Source organism: Delphinus delphis, chromosome 15 (genome assembly GCF_949987515.2).
Source record: "Delphinus delphis chromosome 15, mDelDel1.2, whole genome shotgun sequence".
Classification (NCBI taxonomy): Eukaryota; Metazoa; Chordata; class Mammalia; order Artiodactyla; family Delphinidae; genus Delphinus; species Delphinus delphis.
The window spans coordinates 12093470-12120872 of NC_082697.1; the positions used below are offsets into that span (position 1 = coordinate 12093470).

The 27403-nt window shown below is 41.1% G+C and overlaps 2 protein-coding genes across 9 annotated transcripts in view; one reads left to right on the forward strand and one right to left on the reverse strand.

Moving 5' to 3' along the window:
• The window catches only part of STAU1 (staufen double-stranded RNA binding protein 1), a 90611-nt gene extending 88888 nt beyond the window's left edge, over positions 1-1723 (forward strand). For all 8 annotated transcript variants that reach the window (XM_060033443.2, XM_060033446.2, XM_060033447.2 and 5 more), the window contains one exon: positions 108-1723. In XM_060033443.2, the coding sequence (XP_059889426.1) occupies positions 108-123 (16 nt within the window). In that variant the 3' untranslated portion in view covers positions 124-1723. The remainder of the gene's footprint in view (positions 1-107) is intronic.
• An 8631-nt stretch (positions 1724-10354) lies between these two features.
• Positions 10355-27403, reverse strand: part of CSE1L (chromosome segregation 1 like) — a 41879-nt gene continuing 24830 nt past the window's right edge. Inside the window, exons 14-25 of the mRNA XM_060033439.1 lie at positions 25860-25921; positions 20086-20222; positions 18846-18949; positions 16884-16981; positions 15460-15610; positions 15109-15317; positions 14585-14682; positions 14398-14483; positions 13864-13945; positions 12398-12544; positions 11257-11488; positions 10355-11034 (exon numbers count right to left, since the gene is read on the reverse strand). Coding sequence (XP_059889422.1) covers positions 10945-11034; positions 11257-11488; positions 12398-12544; positions 13864-13945; positions 14398-14483; positions 14585-14682; positions 15109-15317; positions 15460-15610; positions 16884-16981; positions 18846-18949; positions 20086-20222; positions 25860-25921 — 1496 coding nt within the window. The 3' untranslated portion in view covers positions 10355-10944. The remainder of the gene's footprint in view (positions 11035-11256; positions 11489-12397; positions 12545-13863; positions 13946-14397; positions 14484-14584; positions 14683-15108; positions 15318-15459; positions 15611-16883; positions 16982-18845; positions 18950-20085; positions 20223-25859; positions 25922-27403) is intronic.

Consider the following 27403-nt stretch of genomic DNA (forward strand, 5'->3'; position numbering starts at 1 on the left):
GCCTGAACTATTGGACTTCTCGATGTCTGCTACTTTCATTTTTAACATGGCTTAATTGTCTTAAATTTCAAAACTTGGGTCATTTTTGGTTTTTTTCTTCCTTAAAGGTGTGGGAGGTGCTGAACCTTATCTGGCCATGAACCATTGAAAAATCCCAACATACATACTGAAAATACTGAAACTGCTTTGAAAATTTGGAACTTCTGATACCTCCAGTGGGCCGAGAGACACGATGGGTAAAGGACTGGAGACAGCAGTGGTGAAGAAGGCGGGGCCCCGAGGAGGCAGCGGCATGGCCGCTCGCCTGTGCTATGGTTTCTCCTCATGCAGCAGCAGCTGCTGGGGGCCGGGCGGGCCTGCCGGGCACCCCGGCGCCACTGGGAAACCAGCGGGTCCACGCCCCAGGCACCCTAGCGCTTGGTTAGGGTGGGGGGGGGGTTGGTTTTTGGTTTTGGTTTTTTGGGGTGGTTTTTTTTTTTTTTTTTTTTCCTTGCTGTGTGAAAGAAGAAACAGAAAGCACGACTCCTTCTCAAACTGGCTCACTCAGACACTTTGGGACAAACCCTGGACACCACGCTGGAGAGAGGCCTTAGTCTGGCCCCAGAGCTGAAAGCACCAGAGAAAATCACATGCTTCCTACTCAGCCTGAGCTGACCTCGGCGTGCTCTGGCCCACACCTACCGCGGTACCCACACCGTCACCACTGCTCTCTTCCAAGAGATACGTATTCTTAGTTTCATTATTTTCTTTTGATTGAAATGACACTATATAAAATTTTCATTTGAGAGTTTCTCAGTTGTATTTAGTTACATAGCACAGTTTAGAAACTTGTCTGAGACTGACCTTATCAGTAATCTAACCGGCAAAGATCATATCCGTGTGTATGTGGTTATACATTTTTATTTCATTGGACTAACCCAGGACCATTTCAGTGATGAAAATTGTGTGCCCTCTGGTTTAGCTGAAACAGTCCTGCACTTCTCAGAAACCTTGAAGTCTCCCATAGTTGTATAAATTGGACAATTTAGGAATTTTAAACTTTAAATGATCATTTGGTTCCTTTTCTATTTTATTTTTGTTAATGCAACAGGACTTAAATGAACTTTGATCTTTGTTTTAAAGATTAAAAAAATTGTGTGTGTGTATATATATATATATATATGTATGTGTGTATATATATATATATATATATGACTCTTGAAGACACATAGCTTTCACTACACTACAGGATATGATCTCCATGTAGCACATCTACAACTGCAACTTGATTTTCCTTGAGTGCTTTATACTGTTGATTACATCTCCATGTAGGGCTGAAAAGAATGACCCATGTTTATCTCTATAACTGTGTTGCTTTTGATGTCGTGTTGCTGTGCACAGAAATGTGTGCGGCGAGGTCCTGCATATGGTCCAGATGAAAAGCACGGTAGCCTTGCGAGTTAAGTACTGCTTCGATTCATTGTTTACGCTGGAATTTTTTCTCCCCATGGAATGTAAGTAAAACTTAGTGTTTGTCACCAATAAATAGTAATACTAAATTTTTTTTGTTAATTTATTCTTAAATGCCACTACTGCTAGGTTGGTCCCTCCCAACCTGCCCCCTATACTTTTTTTATTTTTAAGAAAAAAACTTTGTAATGCTTGTGATTCCATTTGGGCAAAATTCTGAAGCTCTGAAATAACTTTATATCAAACCATTGATCAATAAACAGCTACTAATGAATTTTTGGTCCTGTCGAGCAGTAACTGAAGCAGTAAGGGAAGATGTGAGGGCATGGAAGCATGGCGTGGGGGGCACTGCTGCCAGTGAGGGGCAAGTGGGTGCCCGGGTGAAGGGAGGCGCCTCTCATCTGAACCAGACGATGTCACCCAAAGAAATGACCGAGAGGAGAGAGGCTTCCTGGTCACTTCCCTCAGGCGGGCTCGCGCTTGGAAGAGTGAAGGTGAGGCGTTGCATTCTAGTCTGGCTGAGGAGTGGGGCTGGTAGTTTTCTATTTTTTCATTTTAGAATATGCTCATAAAGGTGGTTCACTATAAAACCAGCCTGTGGATTGGACTGCAAGAAGCACCGGAAGTGAGGTTATGGAAAAATGCTACAGGGTATGAGGGGACTCAGCAGGGCAGGGATAAAAGCAGTGAAAGGAAAGGCATTTTTTCCCTTTCCCATCCTGGATTCAGCATTTCTGCAAGAAGCCTTGATCCTCTTTAGTGGTAGATGACATGTAGCAACCAAGGTCTGGGTGCTCTGAGACCTCACTGCTAGGGGTGTGTTGTGTCTGGGCCCTCTCAGTGGACAGCTAGGAAGTGTATGTGTGTGTACGTATACACATCTGCCGACTTGTGTATCTACTTAAAAGCCATGTGTTGGTCCTGATACCTCTGGCACCTCAGGGTTCTTCACAGCCTTCCCTGCTGTGTTTTTAGCACCTTTTCCCGCATTGAGATTGTAGCCAATGTCCCAGCCTTGCCAGCCACTCCTGCCACTCCTGCCCTGAGATCTTGCTGCCTCTGCCCAGCTCTCGCCTCCTTGCCTCACAGTGTTTCCAACCGGTGACCCTCCACACTGTGAAGGGAAGATGGAAAGGGCTGGACAGTACAGTCTTAGAAGTAATTCATGACTTCTAATTGGCAGTCCAGTTGGCCCTCATTGACAGCACTCCAAGAAGGGGAAGTTTCCTCTTAATATCTGGGATATTGTTAGGAAGGATCTACAGGTTTCTTTGACAGGTTTTTTTGAAGGTGTATTTTGGTTGCTTTGGAAAGCTGTCCAGATGGGATGTCCTTGACTATTCTTACATTGTAAACTCTCAAACTAGTCTTGCCTCTGTGAAGGCCCTGTAGCTGTCATCGCCTGCTGAGGACTCACTCACCTGCAGTATCTCTGTCTCAACAGGCTTTGAGAGAGCTGCCTGGGAATCGAGTTTGCACTAAGTTTTATCCCAACATGATCTCTAAGAGTTGCAAGAACTTTGGCTCAAAACTAGCCCTTGGGACAACATGCAGTCCTGGTTTCCAGACTACAGGCAGAAAAGCAGACATGAAGGCACCTGAGAGGCAGGTCTGAAAAAAATCAGAGCTGCAAGTCAGCCACAGTAAGACTAGTGGGTCTTAGGATTTGAGGAGCATCGATCTGCAAAGGTGGAGCAGCTCCTGTTGTCTTTGGGGAAGACAGACTTAGGATTCAGTCACCCCACAACAGGTGCACTGACATTAGGTCAATTTCGTTAAGTTCCTCTTATCACAGGGAGATATTAATGAGTAAGGATGATTTCCCCATAGCAGGGTTTTGTTCTGGTTTGTATTTTTAAAGGCCTTCTTGAGCTGAGCAATGTGAACTGTAGCTCTTAAAAAAAGTGTCATTTCTGAATCTAGGTTTTGTTCCATAGCTCACTGAGCTAATGTGCCCAGCTTTGCAGGGTGAATGCCCAGTGACGGAGACCTTGGCCTGGGTCCCAAGGTCTGAGTCTGGGGTTCTTGTGACCCATGGGAAAAGACACCCGGCCATTCCCAAGAAGCAGTATGCTGCTGCTTGCTCTCTAGAAGCTAACAGGAGCTCAGTAGACTACAACCACCAGGAAATAAACCTGAGGATGGAGATGTGTAGCTGTTTGTTTGTATGAAACTCAACTTCAGAAACTTCCGACATTACCATCTCTGGTTTAAGTGCTTAAACATCTGTGTGCCCTTAAAAACAGACAAGAAAAACTTTCTAAATCCATAAATAATGGATTGTTGAGCACTTAAGCACTGCTGGATTGGCAGGGAGGAGTTAACCAATTTTCTGAAATAGGCTTTTAAAGAGATGTGTGTTAAGATGCAAGGCTAACTGAGACTGGAGAGGGTGTGGTTTCTAGTCATCAAAGCAGCAGAGCTGTTTTCTTGGTATTTGGCACTGTGTGCTTGCAGTGGTGTGTTTAATGTATATATACAATGTATATATAGAATATACATATGAAACTAATTTTTACAACTCCATATTCTAATCAGACTTCTTGGCATACCAATTTTTATTAGGAAAAATTATACGTAATTTGGGAAATTGGTACTGCTTTGCTTAATATGTGCTTAATAACTTGTTTGATATTTTAAAAGTAATTTCCTTTGTACATTCTTTTACAAATATTTTCATCAAAACCTACTTTGTTGGAAGTAGGCCTGTGATGACAAATTATAAAGCAGTCTTTGTGTATTGGTAATTTTAAAAAGGACCTTTGAAAGTAAACTGTGAAAAATTTGTAAGTTATCCCTAAAAGCCCTCTATCCAAACACAAACCCTATCGTTTATTTCCACCCCCTTTCACACGCACTCCTTTCATGATTGTGTCTGCAGTGCACATGCAGTGGTGCCACCCATTGTAAAGCTGAACAACCTGGAGCTCGGTGGTCCCAGAGAGGATCAGGTATGCCTGTCCCCTGCTGCCCTCCTACAGAGCCAGCTGGATCCAGCCTTCAGCTAGCTCACTGTGGCTGTCCTCACTTCTTTAGGCTGCAGTAGAAGCAGTGACAGGGGTGTCTCTCTCTGACCTCTGACATTGCTGAGCCTGGATTCAGTAGTGGGCAGTTGGTGCCACTTTGGAGTGAGATCTAACAGAATCCTGTGTCGCTTCTGCCTTTTTAATCGTGTATTGGCTCCAGCTGCCAAAAGCCTGCCCAGGAAATGGCCTGAGATTCCCTTGGGCCTGTGTTTTACTGTGTAAATATCGCCACCTCCCCACAGGTCTGTATGCTGAGCATATGCTCGCCTGGTAGATTCAGGACGCATATCTGAAAATGTTCCTCTGGACCCCTAATAGCTTACTTTCCTCTCTGATTGGCTCCTTGGGCTCATGGACAAGAATAATGTAAACCAGGTTGAATCCAGCTAAGAAAACTGCAAATGCTCAGACCTTCCTTAGCCCAGGGACCATGATTTTTGGACATGTCGTATGGCTGTGTTTGGGGAGTTACGGCGTAGAGTGTTTGTTGGCAACCAGTGTGTCCTCTGAATCCCCAAAGCCTGAGTGGCCCCAGACCTGGCCCGACTCTTTCTGAGGTGGTTTGACCACCTTTGTCATTGCTCCCCTGGGCCAGGTAACATTTTCACAAGGCCCCGAGCGAGGAGCAGCCTGGTGGACGGTGGATTGGGTGTGGATAAGGCTTCCGTGCTGTGAAGAGCGCCTGTAAATAGATCACCTCACGAAGGGCCAAGATGCTGTAATGTAGGTGGGTGAATACCAACATGTAAGTAGCGGCTCAGAGACTGCAGTGCGGTCACTGCAGAAGTCAGCACCTTCTGCTGTTCTTGGAGCCCAGAGACGGACTCTGAAGCCGCTTGCTCCCAGGCAGTTTCTAGAGTCCCACTGCTCAGGGTGGCTGATGGAGAGGCATTGGCCCAATTCCTTGCTGGAGGCGTCTGGAGCCCTCCTCTCCCCCATTCTGTCCTCCTGTCCAGCTGGCAGGGCTCTTCTCCCTGGGCTGCAGACCGTAGTCCACTTCCAGGTCTCTCCCAAGAAAACGTGTGGAGACAGATGCCATGACAACAGGAGTTCAGGTCCGTCTCAGCTACGGCTGGAGGGAGTGGTTGAGTTCTGGAAGAGGCCCACGAAGGCTGTGGCTCCTCTGGGCCCTAAGCTGCCACAGCCGTCTTCCGCCTGCCACCCTTTGTTAATTTCCTATCTTTACAATATGATCCCTTCTGACTTCTGAGGCCATGGAACCTTGGACTCTAACAGTGTTCACAGCTTGTGCCGCGCCTGCGTGTCTTTCTGATTCGGTTTTTCTTGGCTTCTTCATGAGCATCAGCTCACTGGGAGGGCTGTTGGTTAAAAAGGCTGCTGGGTCCCTTTCCCAGATGTGCTGATGCCGTGGGTCTGGGGTCAAGAACGTGCATAATAAAGTCCCAGGTGATGTAGATGTACTTTGAGAACAACTGTCCTCAAGCAGTAACACCCATGAAGTTGCTAGTGACTTTTTTTCTAATACAAAGCATACAACTGTAAATGATACATGCTCTTTGGATGGTACCCCCAAGTCCTTCGAATCATGTTGAGAAATGCTGCCTTTGGCTAAACAGAGGGCAGGCAGCTTTGGCCTCACTGTTTTAGGCTCTGCACTGTGCTGTCCCAGCCCAGAGGCAGTCTGTCCTGGGGACTGAAGGCAGTGTCCTCAACAGCCTGTTAGGAGGATGGGGGTTTGGAATGCTCAGCCTGCAGCCGCTGGCTTAGCTCGTTGCCGCCACCCTGGTTCTCCTTGGGAAGGTTTCTCTGCAGGCACCATCGCAGAGACTTCTTCCAGCCTGAGATCTACAGTCACGACGGAGGCAGCCCTCTGCGTGGGGCTGGCTCCAGCTCAACTTTGGCTCTCAGGAGTGGGACTGTATGGCCTGCCTAGGACACTAAGCCCTGCTCTGTCTGAGAGTGGCAGGACCTGGTGGGTGCTAGGTTCCTCCCCACTGCCCTGCGGACCCACGAGGAGACAGTTTAGGATCTGTCTTCGCAGCTGACGTCTGCTGAGAAATCCAGTTTCCTGAGAGTAGCATTTCCCTCTCTAGACTCAGGAGGATTGACCCTTAACTGCTTGCCAAGGAGATGGACCATCTTTCCGACGTAAGGTAAACAAACTCTCATTTTGCTTTCCACTCCTCCGCCGGTCATCCTCCTTTTGCATCAGGTCTGAGAAACTTCCCCCTGACCTGTCTGCGGTGGCTCTTCCTTCCACGTTGTCAAGTTTTTCTCCCACATCATCCACATTATAAGGGAGAAAGTTGACTTCTCCAACCACATGTGAGCTTTTGAAAAAAAAGTCTTTATTACCTGTCATGCAGGAACCCCAGAGAAAGGTTGGTGGATGATGGTGGCTCTTCATAGTGTTTACCTCACAGTCACGCCCTTATTAACTGATTACCTGTTTCTAACTTTTGCAAAGCCATGGTATAGTGGCCAAGTCCTGTGCTCCGGACGCCATCCATGCTGCCTGGGTTTGAATCCCAGGTCCACCCAGCTGTGCAAGCTGGTAATTTCCTCCACCTCTCAGGAAAGAAGGATTTGGACCTGTCACATTCTCAGACCGAAGACTCACATCTGGTTCTCAAGGTTCCATGAAACACTGGAAGAGGGAGGCTCAGCTGGGAGTCCTAGCAATTAACCTAAAGAAGCTGCATGGCCCACGAGAGCCAGTGAGCTGTAAAAAGAACATCTAAGAGAAGAGTGGAAGGGTTCCCATGTAACACTCAGAATGAAGAAAGCTAATGAAAACCAGTCAGGATCCGAATGTATCACAAGATAAAATGGGGCATGGTTTGCTCTGAGCAACTGACAGAATATGAGGGCAAAGCCCAATCCATTTGACCTTGACTCTAAGAACATTCTTTTGATGGATGCAAGAGTCAAACCTTGAGAGGAAGAAATATAATCTCTACACACTGCCCAGCTCCAGCTCTGAATACTATTCACACCATTGTAACAGTTCACATACTGTTTATCTGTTCTCACCTTTTAAAAGATACCTACAGATGAAGCACACAAAAGGACTACTGCACAGGATGAAAAGCCATCTGCTGTGACAGCGTGAAAATGAAGGCAGAGGTGGACGGTGGGAGACGTCCTGTTATCAGTACAGAGGACCCGACACGAGGGCCACAGTTGATGGGACTACAGTTAGGGTTATTATTAAAGATGAAGAGAACTGTAAAAGGTAGGCTGGAAGTAAGCGGTGTGAGCCAAGTTCTGATTTGTCATAGCAGGGAGTTATGAAGTCTTACGGTTGATGTATCAAGAAGATGAAGAATTAAGTGGTAAAGAATGAAGATTATAGGCAGTACTAGTTGAAAGGTGTTGCCTCTGGGAGGGCAGAGACTTGTTGCTCAGATACAAGCCCTATTTACTAATTAATTAGACTTTTACCACACGCAGCTAATAGTCTGACTGAATGCCACATTCATTATGCCCCACAAATAAATGAAATAACTAAGTAAGGCCCAGTGTGGGTAGGGATGTGCTACAGAAATTGGCACAACCTGGCCCAATAATTCCACCTTCAGGAAACAGACGTAGACAAATATTGGCATATATAGGATGTCCACCTCAAGAATTATTTATAAAATAAAAAATCTCTACGTGTCCAACAGTGTCTGTATAACTTGGTAGTGGTATATCCAAATGATAAACACCATACATAACCACTGAAAAATACAGTTGCCGGCTTCCCTGGTGGTGCAGTGGTTGGGAGTCCGCCTGCCGATGCATGGGGACACGGGCTTATGCCCCGGTCCGGGAGGGTCCCACATGCCGCGGAGCGGCTGGGCCCGTGAGCCATGGCCGCTGAGCCTGTGTGTCCGGAGCCTGTGCTCTGCAACGGGAGAGGCCACAACAGTGAGAGGCCCACGTACAGCAAGAAAAAAAAAAAAAAAAAAAATATATATATATATATATTTGCCAAGTAAGTGTTTTAAATGTTAAAAGGTTTTTAAAAAAGCATATAAAACTGTATTTACAGGGACTTCCCTGGTGGTCCAGTGGTAAAGAATCCACCTTCCAATGCTGGGGACTCGGGTTCGATCCCTGGTGGGGGAACTAAGGTCCGACATGCCCCGGGGCAACTAAGCCCGCATGCCACAACTACTGAGCTTGTGCGCCTCAACTAGAGAGCCAGCCTACCACAAACTGCAGAGCCCACGCACCACAACTAGAGAAGAGAAAACCTGCACGCCACAACAAAGATCCTGCATGCCACAACTAAGACCCGACGCAGCCCAAAAAAATAAACTTTGTTTGGGCAGGAAAGAAGAAAATTAAAATGCTTAAAGAAGGTAGGAGTATGGATGATTTTTTATTTTCAAATCTTTTCCTGTATTTTCCACAAGGAAAATACACATAAAAGAGGAGATAATGATCAAACAGCACGGAGAATCAGTGGATCCGACACAAGACTCTCATGAGGAACATTGCAATGACGTTTGCCCCGTGTCTAAAAATGTCCTGAGAGTGAGGGCCTTGCCTAGGCCAGGACTCCTCCGGAGTCTTCCCACCAAGCTGTTTTATTCTTAAAACTGTCGTGAAGTTAAGTAGTAGTACCCTCATTTTTCATAAGAGTAAATAAAAGCATAGCGGTCAAGGCATTTGTTCAAGGCCTCAGTCAGTGGCAGAGGTGGAATTCAAACCCAGGTTGGCCTGGTCCCAGAGTATGAGCCCAGCTCCTCCTGCACACGAAGAATTGCCGCCACCGTTGAGGAACAGTCACTAAGACTTAGCCAAACACAGCGCAGCAGCTTCAGCCTGCCATCTCTTAAAATCTGTACAACCTCACTTTAGAACATTTTAAAAAACCATTAACAAAATATTCATGAATTATGCCAGAGTAGAAGTGCCAGCCTTCCTGTTCAGGAACTATTTAAAAAGGTGCGCTTGTTTACAGAGAGAAACCACCTTCCGTTCAACTGTTCTGAGGAAGGAAAAAATTCAGAACTTAGAAGACTGATCAAGATGCTGAAACAAGGGTCCTCCAGAACAGTGACTATCCCTGCATTTACTTAACTGTTAACCAACAGCTTTAGCAAGCACAGAGCCAAACACGAGAGCTTATCTGAGCGCCAAACGTAAACCATCACCAATTCTGTTTGCCATTTCAGACTTTTCGCCTGTATTATGTTCATAGTTGAAAAATGGATCTCAGTGCTATCTCAGCATCTGCCTGCCAGTGACCACTTTTAAGCCATGTAGTAATTATATGATTTAATACTTCCATTACTGGGTCAAAACAAAAATGGTGCAGTACACTAGATTAAGCTGGAAATCTCTCAAGCAACACAACAAAACCAACATGTGAAGAAAATAAAGCATTCAAGTCAGGTGCCTGAGATTTGAAAAAAACAAATCCACATAATCTGCACAGAATGAGATTCCAGTCTAACTGCACTAAGTATACATAGAAACTGTGCCTCTCCAAGTGTCAACAGTCTGATTCTTTTTACCCCCTAAAGATAAAGGCCATGGAACCCCTGGGCCCAGTCCAGGGAGGAGCCAGACTGGCAGCCTTTGCCAAGATGGACTGACACCTGTAGGTTCCTCCTAGACCGCAGGTTCTAAGATGTCACCGTTGGAAAAGTTCCTTGTAACCTCTGATCTTCAGAGAAGAAAGACACTGCAAAAAAAGAGCAAACACCTGCACTGTCTAAAGCAGTCCCAACAGCCTTGTGAAGCCAGGCAGAGCATTTCTTTTCCAATTCACAGAGGAAACCATCTACCTAAATAAAGTTCATGCTGCCGTCCAGGAACTGGTCTAGCTAGAAAGTTCTAACAGATGAGCCCCAAGTCTGCAGTAATTGTTCCCTTTCCCTTGTAAAAAAGACTAAGTAACCTGGGTTTGAGTTATTAAGAAATTAGGATTTTATGAAGTCCAGGAGAGGAACAATTAAACTCTTCATTATAAAAATATCAGCACCAAAAGCCTGGGCTTAAGATGTTCTTAGATACAGATTTTAGGGCTCTTTTTTTTTTCTTTTATTGCTGATTACAGATTTAAAACTATGAAATGTGCATTTCTTGGCAAGTTACATAAGTGATTTCTTTGCTTACTGACATTTCCAATAAAAGCTTAAGGAAACGGACAAAAACACAAAGGACAAGAGAAATACGAATAGCCTCAAAACAAAAGGATTTAGTAACTGAAAAAAAACCTCCACAGTTAAGTGTCTGTCAAATTTTAGAATTATCAAAACTGTGCAAATGCTCAACTCAATGTCATACACTAAGCTAGTAAAACTTGTCTTTGTAGCTGCAAACTGAAAAAGTCACCCACCTATATTTGTGATCACACAAACCACCTAATTTTCTCAAGGTTCAGCTTAAAGCAACATTTAATAGACAAGTTCAAAAGGAACACTTGCTTTGTTTTAACACAGCTGTGCTCAGACGTCTCCACGATGTCCTCAGAAACCATCCTGGACTAAGCCAATTCAAAAAATACAGTTCAAAGCAGCGTCACACTAGCCGCCTGAAGGTATCCTTGGAGATACTGGAGCGCTTCTGCGTTGAGGCTGGTGCTCACCATTGAGGGAACCTACACAAGATGGGAAGCACACGTACAGCTGCTAGAGATCCCAACGTACAAACACAACGCCCCCGCACTTGCCGCCCTTCTACGGGGGAGCTGCCACAGCTCTGAGAAGGGCAGTCCATCACCAATAATGGTTTAAGGGATCCCCAAGTAACTCAACTGCTTTCATGCCTTCAAAAATGGGAAGATGAATGACAAGAGTTCTTTGACCAGAAAGACACTTACCCTTCCTGGACAGGCAGTAGACAATTTGTGAAGTGACTGTGCCAGGTGAATTCTGGGGTTGTTCACCATTTGACCTACAGGATCATGCTCTTTTTTCCCAGCGAATGCCAGCTGAGAGAAGGCAGTCTGGTATCCTGGTGTGTCTTCTATGTCAATAAAATGTTCTTCATCAGGAATAGTATTATCTTCAGGTAACTCAAATAGGCCGATCAGAGACTGTAATAAAGGAGTCCTGGATTGGAAGATGACAAAAAGACTGAAGTAACTGCTCTGAAGACTTAAACAATAAGGAGCAGCTTCCTCAGAGACGTAAGACTGTAGACTCGTAGTCTCCAGAGTAATAAGGGACCTTTGAAATTACGAATGAAATGGTGCTTATGCCTAACCAGAAACCATTCAGTTCTTCTGGCCACAGCACCCCAATGTCTCTTTCCCAGAGCTGCCAAAGCTGGCTTGTGTGAGTGACCCAGGCCTGGCTGATTAGAAGGCCATATGGCATCAAGCCAGACCAAGGCAATCCAATGCTTCTAAGTCAGAAGAAATAAGCTTCAAGTTGTCAGGTCACTTGACGGAAGGCTACTTGAGTGAAACCATAGTAAGGGAGAGGCAAAAGGTCAAGAAAAGCTAGGTCTGCACATCGAGCTAGACATCAAGCACAAGCACATAAACCTTCTCTTGGCCTATTCAGTTTCTCCTCTTAAGGACTTAGGCCGGTTTAGTCGAGTGACTATCATGAAAGTCTTAGAGATCATCTAAACCACGGACTTTCACCAGGCTTTTCAAAGGGGTCCATGAATTCCCCTACAAAGAAAAGTTAATCAGGGGACTTCCCTGGAGGTCCAGTGGTTAAGACTGCACTTCCACTGCCAGGGGCATGGGTTTGATCCCTGGTTGGGGAAACTAGGATCTCACATGCCGTGCAGCGGGGCCAAAAAAAAAAAAAAGTTAATCAGGAAACAAGATCTTTCTAGGTAGGCTCAGAAGAACCCACAAGTCATGTCTTGGATCTCATGGTTGCTAGGGGGGAGGCTGAGGTCAGAACCAAATTCTCTTGGCTCCCAAGAGAATAAGCTTGGTTAATTTTGTAGTCACAGGGGAAAGAAACTGTAATTTCCAAAACACCTTAGCATGGAGTACTTACCATAGCTTGGTATACTCTGTATCCATCATTGGGGGACATTCTGTTAGTAATTTGGTTATGCCAACCGCACAAATCTTTTTCTCTACATTTCCAGATACTTTCTGAATTTCAGGAATAATGATTTTTTCCAAAACCATTCCAAACATTCTATGAATCAATGCAAAATAAATTCATTCAGTATTTCATTATACCACTATAGTCTAATTTAACAGTGAGATGCTTACATTATTTATGCTCAGCGACTCCTTATGAATATAACAAAATACAAAATAAGGCTGTTAATTTTGGTCAACTGAATGGGAGAGACCTAAAAATGACAGAACAAAACATCAAACCTCTACTCTGTGACCAACTGTCATCATCTTTTGTGAATACTACCTTAAGCCTCTGCTCAAGGAAAATCTTTACAGCCATTCTTTTGGTCTTGTATGTTTTTACAAATTACTCATGAAATCTTTGAAAAATTAGAAATCAGAAAACAGATAAGAAAAAAAGAATTACCATCACCCCACCATCCAGCATTAACTAGTTTTAACATTTTTGGATTATAAGCTTCCCAACTTTCTATGCTTACATACCTTTAAGTATGTAAATGTTAATGGCTGTATTTTAAAAAAATGATTTGGCCTATGAATGTTGTCGCAAACATCCTAGCAGTAAAGTTTTTAATAATTCTAAATGCTGTAAGATTCTCAATGTAAAATTCTCAATTTATACTCTCATTATTTTATGAAGAATTTATTTTATTAAATTCTTTCAAGTGGAAATAGTAGATAAAGAGCATGGACATTTTGATGCTCTAGGTAACAAGTACGTATTTTTTGCTCTGCAGAAAGACCATACCAACTTAGGCACCACCAGCACTGAATGAAACTGCTGATTTCCTCACAATTTCCTATAGCTCGAAAAGCATATTTTCTGGTACATTTCAGGTTAATTCATTTTTTTTACATTTCAATCAATCTGGAATTATTTTTGGTACAATACAGATGCGGAAAGTTTTTCTCCAAGGAGTTGTCCTCCTTTCCATCCTTCCTTTCCCTACTACATGGGAAATGCTGCCTAACTACATTCTTATGCATATATACTAAGTCAAAAGCAAAATTTCACTGATCCAAACTCTTCTCATTTGAAAAATCACAGTTGGCTCTAACAGAGAGGCAGGCTCCGGGAGACAATGCCAGCTGTCTAAACACAACATAGAACACTGGCTGTAGAGAATGCCGGGGGATGGGGCAGGGGGCAGGGGGCGGGGGTGGGGGGGTGGGGGGTGTGGAGACCTTCGGGAATTAGGAAAACGTTTGCAGTATTTCCTTTACAACCCAACCCCCCAAGAATATTTTGGAAACCACAAAGATAACTATCACTGTGCATCAAGAACTATAAAGTCATCTATAAAATAGAGACTAAGAGGTCAAATGTTTTGCTTTTAAAAACAGGATAATAAATAATGAAAACAGACTTACTTTGGTTGTATACCATCAAATATTTCTTGTAGTGCTAGCGCCCCGTATTTTATGCAATACAAATTAATAAACACTAAGAAACCTGTTGAAAGGAGGTGCAGAGTATCAATACAGAGGACTCACTGCATTAAATAAGTGATTTAGTGAAAGTCTGCCAAATGAAATATTCACAAATCATTAAAACCCAATGACTAACTTTGGCATCAATACTGGCCTTTTAATACAATTTAACATACAGAATCGCTGCCTTTACACTACAGTCATAAAAAGGCTTTACATACAGTCTCTGATTTATATTTCTTTATGATATTTCTATTAAAAATGAAAAATGTTTTGATATTTAAACTTACAAACTAACCTCTGGAACACAATATATTGAAACTGATTTAGTGCTTGAAGAATACGAGCATCTTAAAATATTTTATATATAAAATTTATAACTGTTAAAAGGTTTATATGTACATATAAAGTCTAAGGGTTTTTAGCCTCTTTCCTTCATTATTTCTATAGTAACACCAAAATGATTTTACTCACTCTTGATAAACTTTGTTGTTTTGGAATTCTGAAGTCTTTGGAATAGTAGAATGAAGATTTGCTTCCTGTATTGGTCAACTGACTCACTAAAGAAGTGAATAAAAAGCAACAATATAAACTCAGCATTTTTCTGAGTACTTAACAGAAGCCTCAATTAAATGTACAATGAGGTTATATTCATACTCACGGAGGCATGTGCTCTATTATACTATTTAGAAGATAAAAACCTTGGTGGTCATTGGCTTTGGATGCAATCAGCTTCTGGAAGACACCTAATAAGCCAGGCTACAACAAATTAGATTAAATAATTAGTTAAAGAAGCAACAAGGATTAATTGTTCCAAAAGTTAAACAGGTGATATATTTTGGAAAAGGGTGCATGCTGTCATAATCTAACCCTTTTTCTCTTTTTCTTACTTCTGAAGTGTAGAGGAAAAAAAAAAAACACAACAAGCCTTTAAAGTTAAGTTCCTGAAATTAACCTATTTGGCTCTTACTCTTTTAGTTTCCACCAGAGATAAATATTACTAAAGGATACCTAGTTCTAATAAAATATACATTAATGTTTTCTACTAATTAATTCTGTTACATGTTCTAATTAATTCCCTTTTTATTAAGTTTAAGAAATTTTTTAAAAAGTTTAAAGAATCTGCCATCCCTAGTTTTTCTCAGTTACCTTAGAAAATTACAGTTACATCAAAATCTGACTCACAATTTTGTCAGCGGCAGCACTTGCTATTGTATTTGAACCTCGTTCTAAGAATGCCTGGAGAAGCCTCACTAGAGCAGGAATATTTCCTGTTCTTTCCCAAAGCACTGGCTGAAGGAGATGAGGAAATAAGGCCATATAGGAAGACGGGATGTCATTTTTGTGTGTTTCCAGAAGCAAAGACATCACTTGAAAGACATACGGAATAAATTCTGTTGATAAAAGTAAAAACAGAGCTGTCAGCTTCAGAATTAATGACTCTGACACAAAAGGCACATATCTCTTAGGCAGACTGCATTTTATAATCACTTGAATAATTTTATTCAACTAGAAAAATAACTTTCTTTTACTTACCTTGCACATCATTTTGTAAAATTTCAGTAAACACCAGAAACAAAGCCTCCTCAAAATTTACAACAGCAGCAGGGTTAGCCTTGCAAGTTATTCTTATGGATAAACATATTGCTTCAAACATATAGTGATTAAAGTGAGGTTTGCTTGGGTTCTGAAATTAAAAAAAAAAAGCTTATGACTCTAATAATCCAATTGACTATATTAAAAATAACCTAAAACATTTAACCTTACTAAAAGCACACTGAAAGAGATGCCATTTTTTTTTAAATCAATATTAAAAAAAACCCCACAAATTACACTAAAAAGCCTGCATATATGTTAAAATTTTACAGTGCCTTTAAAATTCAGAAAATGAAGTAATACTAATACCTGTTTGGATTTTTTTTTTTTAAAATGAGCAAAAGTCTACTTATGAAAAAACACTTCCGAATCACGGGGAGGTGACTACGTAAGCCCAAGCTCCCAGCGCTTGCAAGGAGCTTTCTTAAACCTGTGTGCTCTCCTAGAGTCGTCACTGTAAACAGCGGTGGGAGAAACGAGCAGGGATATAAAAGGCCTGACTCTGCCACTAGCCGTGTGTGGGACCTCAGGCAAACCTTAACCTCTGTGGGCCTCAGTATGTCTGTATCTGCACCGTGACAATCCTTCATATCATTTTCAATTTTCTTTTTCAAACAAAATCCTTCTTGGAAGGCTACCGTATGAAGCTGATGAACTCAGAAGATAAGTGTGTATGTACAGGGGCAGGTGAAAGTGGAGAGGCCCTATGTCTGTTTTCTCTCAATTCCCCCAAACCCAAGTAGGCCCAAGGCCCTTACCCAGAATTTGGTGCAAACAGGATCACTATTTTGAGTCTCTCTAATACTTCCTATGACTTCATCTCCTTATCATAGAGTAATTAAGAATAAGCGTCTACAAAGGAATTTTATTAGCCTTAAACCGATTTATTTTCTAAAACTTGGTATTAATATTTAAATATGGATCAAAATATCTAAAATCTTTGATCAAAGAAAGTGAATTTTATTTTTGGGGAAATGAGTCAGGAAGAACAGACACAAGGACTTCAGTCATCATTTTATATTAGTCTGAATAGCTGCTTTTGTGTCCATTTGGTGCAAAGCCTACTTCTTCCATCTAAGATCATTTCAGATTGTTTGTACTTTCTCAATTCTCTTCAATGAACCCGTTACTTTTTAAAGCGAGAATAAAATGTTTTAAAGTCTCTGAGCTTACACTTAAAGGAGAGTTCTGCCCAGGCTCCCATCTCTGTCACCCCACACTTTCAGAATCACACATTAACTGCTGGTCGGGAAGGAGTCACAGAGCTCTCTCTGTCCGACCGACTGCCAGGGAGTTCTGAGGCTCAAACAGTCTGAAGCATTTAGGTTAAAAAGCAACTGCACTTTCAGAACTGGTTCTGTTACCTTACTAACAGCTAATAGCTTCTGTGTAAGCTGCGTGATGAGAGTAGGGATGTAGGGGATTATGGCTTCTCGTAGGAGGGAAAAACTTCTCATGATAGCTGTAAAATATGAAAAGAGCAAAAACAAATAGTTAAACTTCAGAATAAAAGAGTGATTAGTGGGAGAAAAAAGTCCACTGATTCATAAACTAAAATCTTAAGACTCTTACACAACCCCCAGATAGCTCTCTACATTTAAAAATCATCTAAATTTCCCTCCCTTTTAAAATTAGACCAACAAATTGGCAACAAAATTTAGCTGGGAAGTGTTATTTCCAGAAGGCTTAAGGGACAATAAAAAATAATGAAGTGGCTAAAGAAGCAGACCAAGAGGAGGCAGGTGAAGTAGTGGATGGACACGGCGGGCAGCAGGTGGAAGGGAGTCTGTTTTGAGTCTCCTTTACTTAGAAATCAGTGGCATGAAATTTTACCTCTAGCCTATTGGAAGTATGATCACAGCCTACCAGAAGCTGAAAGAGAAGGCCACTTGCCCATCACCCCCCAAAAGAGAGACTAGGAGCCTGAGAAAAATCCAAAAATACACGTAAAGCTAAGGCCCATATTACAGAATTAACTGCTCATTAACAGACACCTAAAAACACTGCGCACAGGAGAGAAATACATTATCAAGCTAAAAATATATGATGGCTATTTCTGCACAAACAGAATAGATGTTTACTAAGTAGAGCACCTACTGTATGCTAGGCACACAGGATAGACAGAAAGTTATCCTTTCTTGCCTCCTCGACTTTGCAGTGACGCCAAAGACTCACCCTCCAAGTAGCTAACTGCTACCTATCCCGCACCTCAGCCTAGATATCACTTGCTAGAGAAAGCTGAGGGCTACAGGATGGATCAGCGCCCCTCCTCTGGGCTGGCACAGAATCCTCACATTCATTCACACAACAGTATTTACTGGGAAGCTGTTACATACTGGGCGCTCCTGCAAACCCTAAATGGATATTCAACAAAAGTAGTTACACATCACTGTTGGGAGAAATACAGTGCTGAAAACACACACAGACACACACAGACACACACACACACACACCCCACCCCACCCCCCCCCACCCCCCGTCCTGACCAAGCCACAGGCACTGGGAATTAAAAAGCATTTCCAGATTTCCCTGGTGGCGCAGTGGTTGGGAGTCTGCCTGCCAGTGCGGGGGACACCCTAGTCCGGGAGGATCCCACATGCCGCGGAGCAGCTGGGCCCTAGCGCCACAACTGCTGGGGCTTGCGTGCCTGGAGCCCGTGCTCCGCAACAAGAGAAGCCACCACAGTGGGAAGCCCGCGCACCACAACGGGGAGCGGCCCCCACTCGCCGCAACTAGAGGAAGCCCGTGTGCAGCAACTAAGACCCAATGCAGCCAAAAATACATAAATTTATTAAAAAAAAAAAGGCATTTCCTATGAGTCATCCACCATGCTAGACTCTTGGAATGCAACCGCAAGTAAGACTAAGACTGTCCCAGAGCTGTTCCCAAAACACTCTCCTAATGGAGCACCTGACAGATTGTTAACAGCTGCCTGTGTCCCTGGCAGTATTTCTATGAAGGCAGGATCTGTGCGGGGTCTATCAAATACACCCAGGTTTCACACCAAGACCTAGCAGAACATGCCGTCAATAAATGTTGTCTGAGCTCATCTTTGCCCTCAAGAATTTCAACCTAGGAAAAGAAAAAAGGAGTTTGCTACCTTTTCTTTAGTAAGAGGAGTTCTATATCAAGTTAGGGTAAAATTTTTTCTGAAAACACCAACAAACTAAACTATTTTTCATTTAAAAATATTGAAACCTACCTAATGCTTGACAAACAGTATCTGGTTCATAGACTACATAACCTGAAGTACAACTCAGAGTGTTTACCACCCCTGTAGTCTGAAATTAGATACTTATAGTCTGTACACCAGGGAAACGGCCTACCTTTCATAATATATTCATTTTCTGAAGAGCCAGGAAGTGTGAGAGCTTTGAAAAGGTTTGTTAGCAGAATCTCAACAAACGGTGCGATTTCTGCAGCTGTAAAGCTATAGATGAAAAAACAGCTTTCAGTCACTACCAACTCTTGAGCTTGTCACTTTGGAACACCCTTCGCAACTACTAAATCACACTTCTTGGCATAAAAGTGAGCCATCTCCCACCACTGACAGTCGGAAGACAGCTTAGGAAAATATTGCTTTTATGAGTGCTCATGTTAAGTTCCTAAGAAGGCATATCTGGGACCAAACACAATTAAACAAACCCAGCAAACCCAACATTGTCTACGGCTGTTGAGGTCATCCCTGGATCACATCTGTCACCATCGAGAACAGAGCCCGGACTCTCAGTCATCTAGCTTTCCTGGAGGTGGAGCAAGTTCGGAAATGTTTTCTGCATAAATTCTGGGCCTGAAGACAGGTACTGGCTTAACTCGCCTAAAGGATAACCTTTCAACCCTTAACTGGCCACTGTACATATCTGTACTTCAAGTTCTTGATGAAAGAAAGAACCTAGAATGTTTTCCATCTCTTACCCAAAGCTGTTTCAAGAAATAACACTGTTGAAGAAAAGGCCTGAAAGACATGCAGACCACCCAATCCTCTGCATTTTATCCTTGGATCAGGCCACAACAGCTACTGCCTTGGACCCTAGAGAATTACTTTCACTCAGCTGTGTCATGTCTCAGCACTAAATAAGATCACAAAAACAGCAAGGTGAAAATAACTCTGTTGCATGATGTTGCTATGAACAGGGCTACTACACTGTATTCCCTTAACAAAGGCCCACTTCTGAATAACTTTTAATTTTAATCTCATGGACATTATGGACATTTTAACTCACCAAGTTTCTCTCTGCCTTGGCCGCTAGAGGACTCCACATAAAATCCACAAGTTTCTTTCTTTACCTACTGTACAGGATCCTCTGACACACTTCTGTTTATTAACCTCACACCCCAGTTATTTTCCTTTGCTCCAATTTCCTCCATTTAACTTTACTGTCAGAATGTGTCTACTCTGGCATGCAGTCTCAAATCCTTTTGGAACGAGGCATAGTATAAATGAGTAAAATATACACATTTATTTTTTTAACTACTAATGAAATTATGAATATACTGAGATATCTTTGACCAGTACAGAATGGTCTTCACCCCGAGATGAAAAAATATATTGCATCAAATACTTACAGAGCGGCATTGTTAGGCCCCCTCATAGTAAACATTCTCTCAAGAGCATGTGCTGCATAAGTATGAACAACAGTACTTTCAGCTTGAAGATGATTAATTAAGAGAGGAATAGAGACTAAAAGATGCTCTTTTGGTACCTGAAAAAAACAATATACATGCTGTAACTCACTGATACTATCTTGAGTAAAAGACAGCTCTAAGAGAGTGACTTGCTGATTCTAAAAAGTGTTTTTTTTTTCAGCCACTATTACAATGGAGATGATACAGGTGAAAAAATCAAAACTTCTACCTTCACATAATGGTTCAGCTCACACTCACTCTTCCAATTCTCTTTCTCTGAGCATAAAACTATGGTTAGGGTAAAATAATAATATCATGGAGAAGCAGAGATTTCATTAATCTTAGAACCATACTTTTCACTAGCAAGTATTTCTTAGAAAAGTCATTCAAGCTCTTTGTGCCTCATTTTCTCCTCTGAAAAGGGGGGGGGGGGAATGGCATAAACATAAGCATACTAATCTTCACTAAAAACCTCTAAAACTTTAGCATATCCTTTAATCTTTAAAACAGAACAGCTTCACAAGGTTGCATGTAACCCTGGTAGATACCTGTCAAAGACACATAAAAAGTATAAATCAAGAAACTGAAGAATCATCCACAGGAAATAAACTGTGGCATGTTCTTATGATAGAATACTACACAGCTTACCGCAAAAAAAAAAAAAAAAAATACTACACAGCTATTAAAAATGAACTCTAACACATCTACTAAAAACAACGTTAAGCACAAAAGAAAACTAGATATGTAGACCAATACCTATAGTAGGGTATCATTTAAATAAATAAAAAACTTACACCTATGTAATACTATAGAATTTTTGTGGAAACAAACGTGTAAAGCCATAAATAATCACTTACACTGAATTCATTCATTATCTCTGGGGAGAAAGAGAATAGAATGGGAATGGGGAGGGCGTGCCCTGCGTCCCTCCACTGTGTGTGTAGGTTTAAGTAATTATGGCCTGGAGTTAAGATTTGTGGTGGTTATGTATCATTAAATTATTCTCTATTCCTGCTTGTGTGTTTAAAATAATTTACAAGATGGCTGCAGGGTAATTTGGTGGAGGTACTGGAGGGAGTAAGACGAACTGTGCTGTTTTGTTTTCTGTGTCACTAAAATTAAAGTGACAGTGTTAAGAATCAGAAGGATTATATAACTAAACAGCAAAAAACAATCCAATTAACTCAGCAGAGGAGCTGAATAATATTTTCTTTCTTATTTTTTTTGGCCACACTGCATGGCTTGCAGGATCTTAGTTCCCTGACCAGGGACTGAACCCAGGCCCCAGCAGTGAAAGCGCTGAATCCTAACCACTGGACCACCAGGGAATTCCCCTGAATATTTTCCCAAAGAAGACACAGAGATGGCTACAGGCACCCGCAAGCTCACAGGCAGCATTAACAATGGCCAAGATTTGGAAGCAACTTAAGTGTCCATCAGTGGATGAATGGATAAAGAAAGTGTGGAGTGCACACGTGCGCGCGCGTGCGCGCACACACACACACACACACACACACACACACACAGATGGAATGTTATTCAGCCATAAAAAAAGAAAATCTTGCCATTTGCGACAATATGTATGGACCTTAAGGGCATTATACTAAGTGAAATAGAGAAAGACAAACACCATGTATCTCACACGTGGAACCTTAAAAAACAAAACAGGAAAAAAAAAAATAAAAAAAAACACCAGAAAAACAAACTCCTATGGAGCACAGATTGGTGGTTGCCAGAGGCGGGGAGTGGATGAAATGGGTGACAGGGGTCAAAAGGTAAAAACTTCCAGTTACAAAACAAGTCATGAGGATGCAATGTACAGTGACTACAGTTGCTTCTATACTGCATATGGAGAACAGATCTCAGAAGTTCTCATCAACAGAAAAAAAATTCTGTCAATGTGTATAGTGACATGTTAACTAGATTTACTGTTATCATTTCACAATACATACAAATATGAATCATTATGTTGTATACCTGAAATTAATGTCAATTATTTCTCAATTAAAAAAAAAAGACGAGGCTCACTGAGGGAAGAGTAGATTGGAGTCTCCCCACTCTGGGGGGTGTCTGCTCATTGACAGGCACTAGGTGGTGGAGTTTTTCTCTTTCATTCTCTTTGCTGAGGCCCAATAACTGAATGTGTATAAGTCAAATGAGGTGGGATTCCATCATAAGCATTAACACTGTACTTGACAAACAGTAAAAACTTAGTAAATGTAAGCTACACTCTTTCTCCATCACAGCTAACTGTCAAAATGGTATTCAGCCCTGAAGTAGATAGAACTAATAGAATTTATCTGTCTTCCCTGGGGGGTGGCTGTTAATAAATTTCTATGTTGTGATCTTCAAACAGACAACAGCAGATAACTTAATGGTGGAATAATCGGTGGTTTAAAAATGCCCACTGCATTTCCAACATAGGAAACGGAGTACTCCTGCACAAGGGGCAGCCCCAGGTGTGGGTCTGTTTTCCTTTCTCTGGTCGAGAGTGCTACAGTTGGCTGGAGCCTGAATTGAATGTGATTGATCAAAATGGGGAATGATATGAAGATAAAGTTTTATAAAGGAGATTTATGTTGTAAAACTAGATACTTCAGGATCCACAAATTCTTATTCACGGTTCAAACTATTTGGAAAATATATGAATCAAGAAATGAAAAATGTGAAGGGTATTTTGATTCTGAACATGTTTGGGAAGCTGTTGTGAAGAGCTTTAACAAGGAAAGGGTTGTGACCAAAAGACTCCATCAGTGACTTGAAGGGGTGGATCCAGAGTCTCAGTGAACTTGCTGGACTGACTTTTAGCTTTTATTGGTCCAGTGGAATCAATAAAATTGATCGTGCCTGAGAACATATATAGGTAGATGAAATAATATATCTTCTACCATTAAAAAATAATAATAATCAGAAGGAAATTACATGTTTTCTAAAAATTAAGACCAACAATCAGATGGAAATATGGACAAAAAATATGAATAGATAGTTCGCAGAAATGAAAATGGCCCTTTAAATGGAAAGATGCGGGGGGGGGGAATAAATTGGAAGACTGGCACTGACATATACACACTACTATATATAACACAGATAACTAATAAGGAACTCCTGTATAGCACAGAGTACTCTACTTAATACTCTGTAATGGCTTATATGGGAAAAGAATCTAAAGGATGGATATATGTGTAACTGATTCACTCTGCTGTACACCTGAAACTTAACACACAATTGTAAATCAACTATACTCCAATAAAAACTAAGAATAAATAAATAAATGGCAAGATAAGCTTTTAAACTCTAAGAAAAATACAAAGTAAAACTACAATAAGATACCATTTCACATCTGTGAGTTTGGCAAAATGGCAAAATTCCAACATCTTTGGGGAAATAGGTGCTTTTTTTTTTTTAAATGCAACATGATACAACCCCTGTGGAGATTTGGCAAGATCTGGCAAAATTACATATAAGTTTACCCTCTAATCTAGTAACGTCACTTCTAGGAATCTATCTCAAAGTTACAATGGCAAAAACACTATGTGACACATACAAAGCTATTGTTTCAAATAATTAGCATTATTTAAAATAGTGGAAGTTAGAAAACACCCAGAACATCTACCTCTTGGGGGACTGGTTGAGTAAACCACAGGAGAGCCACCCAGAGTACTATGCTATTTAAATTAAAAAAAAAAAAAAAAAAAAAAAAAGAGGGAACTGTGTAAATACTACCATGGAATGACATCCAGGATTTACTAAGTGAAAAAAAGCAAGGTGTCAGAATTCCCTGGTGGTCCAGTGGTTAGGACTCCAAGTTTTCACTGCCATGGGCCCGGGTTCAAGCCCTGGTTGGGGAACTAAGATCCTGTAAACCACGTGGTACGGCCAAAAAAGAAAAAAAACCAAAGTGATAAACAGCGTGTTTAGCATACTCTCTTCTGTGTAGGAGGAGGGGAAATACATAAATATATCTAGGACAGTATTAGGGTATATTTTTAAAATTAACTAATGGAAACATAAACCAAAACTTGGTAAAAAATGGTTACTTTTAGGACGAGAGAAGGAACAGGGAGGAAAGCTAGACCTTTCTGAATGTACCATGCCTGACTTTGGAGGTGTGTAAAGTAACCTTTCTCATGCCCCCCCCCAAATAAAACAAAACCCCACAAACAGAAGAATCTAATTATTTATCAAGTTAATGGCAAAAATGCACAAAGAATAATTTCAAGTTGCTTTAAACATAGTATTTCTTGACTATACATGCCTAATAGGATAATATACGAAGGATATAAAAAACACAAAGAAATCAAACAGCATTCAGCACCATTACTTTAGTAATAATATTGGTATTATTTATTTTCTGGCTCTCTCCTATGAAAAAGCCTAAAACCAATTTCCCTAGCACCTAGATTATAGTCTCTAAATAAAATTTCCCACCTTCAAGTGTGGCTAGTTCAGGTCTGGGGCAGGAAATGTACAAGATGAACATGGAATATTCTGTCATATATGAAAGAAGGGAAGCTGTTAAAGGCTACTAAGTGTGTCAAGGGGACACAGGAACCTACATAATGGGGCTCCTACTGGCCAAAGAAGGAACAACTAGAGAGTCAAAAAAACACTCATTTGTCCTCTGGAGGCTGGTAAGGCACTTAAACTCATTACTCTGAACTGACACGGGAAAAACACACAAACATTTATCCTGTTTTTCCCATTCAAATTGGTAATTAAATAATCTATGAGGCAGTGGTGTTGGTTGTACAAAAAAATAAACATACTAAAAACCACACAAGTATACACTTAAAAATGGTGAATATTATATTAGGTTACCTAGATCTCAATTAAAAAATGTGTCAATGATCACTCTTAACATCACTGAAAGTGGATGAGACAATGTACGTGTCCTAGTGAAATGAAGCAAAGTATACCAGTGACAAACTCTCGCCACCCCCCACCTACCAGAGGAATAAAATCTAATCAAGCCTCCAGATTTACCAATTTAGAAATACAGGGAACAGAGAACAAGAGGTAAATCATACCTCTGAGGATGCAATCAGCCAGAACTAGAATGAGAAACTCTGCAAGGTAAATGACTGGTTTCTCCAAAAAATGACATGAATAAAGAAAGGGGAAGAAGGACCCCTCTGTTGTAAATTAGAAGACGTGAGACATAATCAACCGTAAGCAACGTGTAGACCTTGTTTGGATCCCAAATTTTAATAAAATCACTGTAAAACAGTATTTTAGAGAAACTGAGGAAAATTAATCATGGTCTGGCATCCTAATTTTTTATTTTTTTATTTTTTTGAATTTTATTTTTTTATACAGCAGGTTCTTACTAGTTATCTATTTTATACATATTAGTGTATGTATGTCAATCCCAATCTCCCAGTTCATCCCACCCGCCCCACCCCTGCTTTCCCCCCTTGGTGTTCATACATTTGTTCTCTACATCTGTCTCTCTATTTCTGCCTTGCAAACCGGTTCATTTGTACTATTTTTCTGGATTCCACATTTATGCGTTAATATACAATATTTGTTTTTCTCTTTCTGACTTACTTCACTCTGTATGACAGTCTCTACTGGCATCGTAAGTTCAAGGAGTTATTGTTAATTTTGTTAGATGTGGATATCGAATGATTGCACAGAAGGGAAGAGAAGCCAGTATACAATAAAACTCTTAAGAGATTAAGTGGCATATAATATATAAATGAAAAGCAACTTACTTGATTCCTAAAAATCATAATGTATTTGATACCATCAGCTTTAAGAACAGGAAATTCATTCACTATATAAAAAAAAAAAAGTCACAGTTATTTTAGTGCTAAGGACTGTTAACTCCCAAACTAGTGACAACATTATCAGATTTTAAAAACATGGTTCTGGTAAACAAAATGTCAAGTAATTAAAGCTTAATTATATAATGATCTACTACACAGCTATTAATACTGGTAAGTTTATAAATAATTTTATTTTTCCCCCTTATCTTTAAGTTTCATTACAAATGAACGTGTGTTACTTATGTAATTGAACAAAAATGATTTGGACCATGAAATAACAGTAGTATCTTCTTCCAAAATTGAAGCTATTCTGAATCAAGAGCAAGTCTCTCTAGAGGAGCTTGCACTAGTAGTGGGAAGTAAGTTAGTGAAAGGGATAAAATATCGGCTAATTGTTAAAAGTTCCTGAAGCTGAATGATAGTAACATGGAAGTTCTTTGTAATATTATCCCTACCTATTAGTGTATTTAAATTTTCCACAAAGTTTTAGAAGAATATCTCTTGATCAACATATTTTTGTAAACATATGAAAGTATCCTTAGTATTTATTAGTTTCAAGTACTTTAAATTTACTTCAATTTTTAAGAGTTCTTTTTTTTTTTAGTTTTATTGGGTTAGCCAATAAGTTCGTTCGTCCCTTAACATATTTTGGACAAACCCAAACGAACTTTTTGGCCAACCCAATATTGTATTTTTATTTTCTTTTTCGCCATGTAGCTTGTGGGATCTTAGTTCCTTGACCAGGGATTGAACCCCGGCAGTGAAGCACGGAGTCCCAACCACAGGACTGCCAGGGAATTCCCAAGAGTTCATTTTTTAAATAATTAATTAATTATTTTTGGCTGCATTGGGTCTTTGTTGCTGCACGCGGGCTTTCTCTAGTTGCGGCTAGTGGGGGCTACTCTTCGTTGCGGTGTGTGGACTTATCGTTGTGGCTTCTCTTGTTGCCGAGCATGGGCTCTCGGCATGAGGGCTTCAGTAGTTGTGGCTCGTGGGCTCTAGAGCACAGGCTCAGTAGTTGTGGCGCATGGGCTTAGCTGCTCCGGGGCATGTGGGATCTTCCCGGGTGAGGGCTCGAACCCGTGTCCCCTGCATTGGCAGGAGGATTCTTAACCACTGAACCACCAGGGAAGTCCCCCAAGAGTTCATTTTTTAAATGAGAAGGAAAACAAAAACCAAAGTATAATTTCTAGTGCATTATTATATGTACATTAGAAATATACAGTGACAATTTAGTCTCACTTGTTCCTGTTTTCCTTCTACATAAGAGACATTTTCTTTATGGAAAGTTAATTTCACCTGGGCAAGATCTGGGGCAACCATTTGAGATTTTATCCAATAAAGTAACTGCAATAAGGATAGGAGCCACCACTTTCAGTATCATGGTGATATAGAGCTGTAACGGTACTCATTTTTTAGTTAAAAATAAAAATTGCAGGTGTAGGGACTTCCCTTGTGGTCCAGTGGCTAAGACTCTGCGCTCCCAATGC